Here is a 6,502-nt window from a genome sequence, read left to right on the forward strand (position 1 = left end):
CCGGTAACCTTCGTTCCGGATCTCTAAATATAACTAAAATGTTAGACTTATCGGATGTAAAGACTGTGTAACTTTTCCATTTTACCATCACTTAGCATTTACTATGCAATAGTTTTATTACACCGATTTTGAAGACGTTATTTTTTTAACTCCCGTGTCCTAAATTTCAAGTATTTATTATTACTATCGTATTCTTCATATAAGACCAAAGTAGATATTATAATATAATGACGACGACTATTATTATGAATGCAAAACAGAAAACTACACTTACTATGTATTATCCGTACCTTGTCACGTTCATGTGTCAGTCCACTAACCATTTTTGGAAGACAAGTTAAAATCTTTGTTTTCGACGAAACATCTTCAATTCATCCTCTCTCATACTAAACAATTAAAAAAACCGCTGCGTAGCGCAATGTCTTTATAATATGTTGTTCAAATAAAAGAAAATTTTAGGAACTTGATGGAAGGATCCCAAAGACCAAAGAGAGGACGATAATGTTCGACAGTACGGACACACTAAGTGCCGTAAGCGCTGATAGTTCTGTAAGAGAAGCAGCCGTTGAAGCTCCAGCTGCAACCTTCTATATCGGCGATACACCAATAATGCGAGGTTAGTTAGTAATTTTAAATATCAAAAAACGAGTGCGCGGTAATATAAAAAAAAGGGTGCGTGCTTATGTACGCGCGTAAGAAGTTATACTTCTTTGGAATTATTAAAAATAGTTTTTGATTGCATGCAAATAATTAATTACAATTAAATAATCAAAGACTGGAAAAGGAGTCATTATAGTCAATAAAGTTCAGTTTACATTTGAAAAATTAAATAAATAAATCCTATTATTATTCGAATGTTGTTTTTAAATTATGTCCAATGCCGTAGCATCTTCCGTGGGCAACTTCATTCTGTTAATTTTGTGTCACGGTGCGCGCGCACCGTAAAATTTCACTCTCATCAATTTTTCATAACGCGCCTAAAGAAGTATAACTTCAAAAATTTTAAACCTCTAAACATACGAATATTTGTATTGTTCTCTTATTAGAAAATTATAGTTACAACTCGTAGTAGTAATATTTGGTTAATAATATAGGAGAACACCAAGAAGAAGAGGATCAGCCGACAGTTCTTTCTGGCAGCTGCCCTGCTTCATTGCCACCCACCACTACTTCGACACCTATACCTGCTCAACGAAGGTAATAAATGTCAAAATTATGCATTGTGCGGTTTTTAGTTGAAAAATAAAAAAAGAATATAGCTGACAATGTTAGTTATTAATCGAAGATGTTAGCGTCATCGCTCTCAATGGAATTTAATTTAACCTCTTTGCAAAAATCCTCCATAGTCCTATTTACAATGTTGCAACTGTTACATTAAGTACTTGTAAATACTTATTGTGACTAGCGTATCGTCAAAATTGTTATGAAAAGATATTAAGTACACACTTCATAAAAAGAATAAAGATTAGCATAAAATTATACTTACCTTATATATCTAACCAATCACTTGAATCAAAAACAAAGAAATTCAATGATCACAAACCGTATATGTAAATTTATAATGTAATACGCATGTATGCGTACGTGAGAACACGTGCACCCCAAGTATACATTTGCTCATAGATTTTTTTAATTCAATTCGTTTTGTATGAAGCTATTCATTAAGTTAACAGCTAAGCTAAACTACATTTAGTCGGTTAATTATTCTAGTTCTCTAATTTCGATGCTTATTTTTATTTTGTCACACAGCCTGCACACATACACGTAATAGACTTAGAATCAAAACGTTATGTAAAGCGATTCTCTCTTCTATTTTAGTTTTTTGTTTGTTTCTAAATTCAGTTATTGGTTAAGTGATAACGTGGTACTAGCGTAAATAAAGAGCATGGCGCTTGTTCTGATGTACACATAGTGGACCCTTCAAATTGTTCTGTAACGGCCAAAAATGTGTTTTTAAATTGGTAGATTAGTTTATTATGGTAGCAAATTACTACCTGGCGTGCTAATACTCGTATGAAGTAATCAATCGACCACTGACTTCCTATCCTATGAAACACACGCACTTTAGGCACATCGATAAAAGGCCTCGAATATATATTGAAAGGTTAAAAGAAATGAAATTCAGTGGGTTGTAAGTACATCCGAATAAGCTATTTAGTCAAAACAATTCATCATTTAGCATTTGGTTTATTCTTTCACCTTTCCGTCTTTTCCTATTAGTGTTCCCCAAAGCACAGTGCATTTAAGTATTAATCGTTGGAAATATCAACTAAAATGTCATTATAATTCCAGCTGCTATTGTTTAAGTCACCCCCAAGACAAGACTGAAAAATAGGTACACTGTTTTTATTGTATTGCTTGGTTTTTATTTGCTTTATATAGCATGATATTTGCATTAACACGAAGCGTTGGTGTGCTGGATTTTATTTTCGAGTTTTATTTTTATTTTAACACCCTTTATATAAATACTTATAATTGTCTTACTTAAGTGCCTCTATTTATGAGTGCTTATACTTATAATTTATAAATATATACTTGTAAATTCCCTCATTTATAAATAGTATATAGACTATAAGAATATTATTTGTATGGAGTCATCTTTGAGCTTGGGATATAAGAATTTACTAACTCAAGCGAAACGTCTTACTGCAATAGCTTTCGTAAAGTAGCATTTATAAGTAAGAAATGTATGTTTAAACTGAGGTTTGATTACGTTTTCCATTGTTATTTGTGTTTAATTTCATTGTAGAATATATAGAAATTTATTATTCCAAAGTAACAAATATATAAAAGGTTATATTATTTATACCCTAAAGTTGCCCTTTTTATAGATCCTTGACGATGATCGCAAAGCCGCCACACTCAAGCTTAGAAGAAGAGGCAAAGAAGTAAAGAAAAAGACTACTGTTAATTTTTAAAATTTTAACATTATTCTAGCCATGAATTGGTGAAGCCAATAATAAAGGAATAAAATTATATCGATATACATGCTTAGTTTAGTACCATCGACCAATTACTACATTTCAATATATCCCTTGTGCTTTAGTCGCAATTCGTATTGAATTTAATAAACATATGGAACGATTAGTTCAAGAGTGATCAATGATAATATCCCTTGAAGTTCATCAAGCACTTTGGGCGTAAGTACATATGCTTGAGACAACATAAGTAATATCTTTGAAACAGTAATAATATATCATTAAATTTTAAACAAAATTTTGTTCCTATATTATTGGCCAGCAAGCTTTAGTATTTTTGATGCAAAGCTTTAGCACTCTTCAAAACATTTCCGTCAACAAGACTATAAATTCAAACTATTGTGGAGTTATTACACCCAAGATTTTGATCCCAATGTAACCGTATTTGTAGTTCATGTATCATTAAACTAGACTAATATTTTGGTACTAACTTTTGTACTGTCGGGTTCCGACTGTCCATACTCGACCTATAACTGAGATCCTGCAGCGTGCTTAAATAGTTTTAGTAGATTTTTTATCGAATACATTCCCCAAATTCAGAGATTAGTCTTAGCGCCAGTTAACTTTTACATGTCTCAAACATCCTGTGACCATTTGATAGATCGGAGATAGAAACATTGATAACAAAGTAATTCAAATAAGATTAAATCCCATCATCGTTTTTTGAACAAAATTGTATTACAACGCCACCTATCGAAAGTAATATAAATTGATTCCAAAAAATAAAGATTACTCTTGGTAGTAATTCTTTTGGAACAGCTTTCTTTTTCTAGAATTTATGCCATATATCTTTCTTGAGACTCAATTAGATTTTGATTTAAAAAATTGTGCCTGTGCGTTACAGGATCCCAGCAGTCTAGTACATGCGTGTGACTTTGTCTATTCGCTCGCTGCTTGTCTTTGAAAATAATTTAAATCTCATTATTTTATCAAAGTCACCGGTATGTCCTCGACTAAATAGCATAGATCTGTAGTCTAGTTTTCAAATATCGCTTACCTTTAGAACATATAACATTGTGAGCATTACGTCAGTTTTTTATAGACTTTTTGAACAAAAATTCCTACAAAATCTGTCCTATATACAGATTTAAACTGTCGGAGTGAAACGATGTCTCGGTGTTCTACTAGAAGCTGTTTTCTTAGTTATTCAACCTTGATAAGAAGCTACTCTGCGCTCCATATAGATATTCATGTTTTACGTCTTAAGTGGAAAATGTCAAATCATTTTTAGATTATAAAATCCATCGACAATCAAAATTGGACTTAAAAAACACGAAGAACATACAATTCGAAGTTTTTGAAGCAATGTTTATTTGAATATAAACATTTTGATGTTTACGCAAGTGACAACTTTGTAGTAGAACAAGTTTTAGTAGAAAACCTAGATGTCATCAGAATATTTACGTTTCTATTCATGCACAATTTCTCAATAAGTAGTTAGGTAGAGGTACAATTTAGGATAAGGTACGGCCGGCTTTCCGTTATTTTTTGTATCGAATATTTTCTTCATTAAGTGTTTTAGTTATCAAATTTTTATTTTTTAACATTTTTGTAAATAATTTATTTATATGCTGTAATTAAAATTTATTTCTCTATGGCCGTACTCAGAAACGCCAAGGCGCTCACACATTTTACATAAGTATTGTAAAAAAAATACAGTAGTCGATGAAGCAAAATTTATCGCCTGTGTAGTTTTCACTTAAATTTAAAAATCGCGTTTCTGAGTACGGCTTTAAAATAGGTTTAACATTGTTGCCATATTGATAATTGGCCGTTTCGTGGCTTGCTCACTTCCAGTTTTTGTAAGGAATGATCTAAAATTCAGAGACTGAGATCCTGATTGGTAGACTTGCTTGTGCAAGATTTTCATATCTATGTGGTTTAAATTATTGCTGATACACTACAGTCAAGACGATTCTTTTATTAGAAGTTAAAACTATATATATATATATATGTATATATATATATATATATATAAACTATATATATATAAGTTGGACCTATAGAGAAATAAGGATGGAACCCGAACGGAAACAGAACGATGGAATAGTGGGCATCACAGTGTTCTAAAGTAACGTCTTAGATAAGAACTAAAAATGGTTCTTATTTCACAACGGTGACTTTGTTTCTAGTACAAAAAAATACCAAAGAGCTTTCCATCCTAGTTATCTCTACGCTTGAGAAATTTTGAGGCTTTATTACTATGTGCTAAAATTTTAAGTCATATTAAACATGGATTTATATGTTGTTGAAAATGTAAAGTCTTGACTGCAGTTAATGATAGCGGTTTATAGTAAATTACGTTAATGTGTGCTTAAGTCAATGTTAAGTAAGTGGCGTCAAGTGATGCGTCGTATTAAGTTTATCTTATTTGCTACGTTAGATTGTTTTACGTTGTATTTGTAATGCTGAATATTCTATTAAAATATTGGATATTGAATAAAATGCTATGTCTCATATTTCATTTGTTGTTTTATTATACCCGTGGGTCGTGTCTGTTTTTTACATTCGAATAAAACAACAATATTGTCTGCATTAAATAAAATGTGAGAATATATTGTATAGGAAGGATGGTGTACTATTCTCCAACCTAAAAAGAGGATCAAGATCACCTGTCTAACCACTGCCTGGTCAACTAGAAGGCCCCCGTGGTTAAGGTCGAGTAGTTCTATATATCCTTAGGGGCCGAAATAACTTCGTTGGCGCGTTTTTAGGTATGGTGTCATCGCAGTGATTGGTAAGCGCAGATTGTAAGTGTCACTTCCTCATTTTTTAATAAGAATAGAACGCTTATATAATTGGTGTTCCTTGAACTAGAGCGTTCATATAATGGATTAGCGCGACCCTGAGGTCTTACGTTCAATGTTATATGCCCAACTAACACATGGCCAGGAACATCTGAGAGAATTGGTATTTTTTCTTACAAAACTGAGCGTTTCAGGCCCAAAAGGCTGATCGCTTGTATTCTTTTTTACAACAAACTCCCAAGTGAAATTAGAGAATTATCACTGAATTCTCTTTTAACGTAAATTAATCAATAAAGCTTTTTATAAATTTGACGATTATTTAAATGATCCTAATCCTTGGGATTGATTTGCTCCAGTTCAAACAATTTGTATGACAATACTTGACGATTAAAAAGAGTGGCGGAGATTTTCTAGTCCGATCTACGCCCTTGACTTGCGAACTGAGTAAATGTAAACTTAGAATAAATTTCACATCTTTTCTGTTGACGTTCATAAGTGTACTTGTTACCTAATAAAGTTATTATGAGTTTGCTTACACGCTTTGAAAAATGATCAAAGAAACAGCACCGGTTGTTCGTTACTCTCAAAAACGATTGTAATCCTGACTTTATTTAAGTTTGTACCGCACGAACCCCAGCATTCTACAATCTACAACAGTGCTTTGGATATTGAGAGAACTACATCATAGATCGTATACCAACGCCATAGGATTAGAACATCGTTGAAACTGAAATGAACGCTTCGCTTCTTAAATGTAAGGGTAATAAAATGGGCATA

General features: G+C 32.3%; 1 protein-coding gene across 7 annotated transcripts in view; it reads left to right on the forward strand.

Annotated features, from left to right (window-relative positions):
- Positions 1–3,497, forward strand: part of LOC125057046 (ankyrin-2-like) — a 62,139-nt gene extending 58,642 nt beyond the window's left edge. For 6 of the 7 annotated variants that reach the window (XM_047660476.1, XM_047660478.1, XM_047660481.1 and 3 more), the window contains 3 exons: positions 460–616; positions 1,095–1,197; positions 2,832–3,497. In XM_047660476.1, the coding sequence (XP_047516432.1) occupies positions 460–616; positions 1,095–1,197; positions 2,832–2,892 (321 nt within the window). In that variant the 3' untranslated portion in view covers positions 2,893–3,497. Of the gene's footprint in view, positions 1–459; positions 617–1,094; positions 1,198–2,292; positions 2,336–2,831 lie in introns of all 7 variants that reach the window. The other variant, XM_047660479.1, reaches the window with a different exon arrangement.
- The last annotated feature ends 3,005 nt before the right edge of the window (positions 3,498–6,502 follow it).

The sequence above is a fragment of the Pieris napi genome, chromosome 16 (genome assembly GCF_905475465.1).
Source record: "Pieris napi chromosome 16, ilPieNapi1.2, whole genome shotgun sequence".
Lineage (NCBI taxonomy): Eukaryota > Metazoa > Arthropoda > Insecta > Lepidoptera > Pieridae > Pieris > Pieris napi.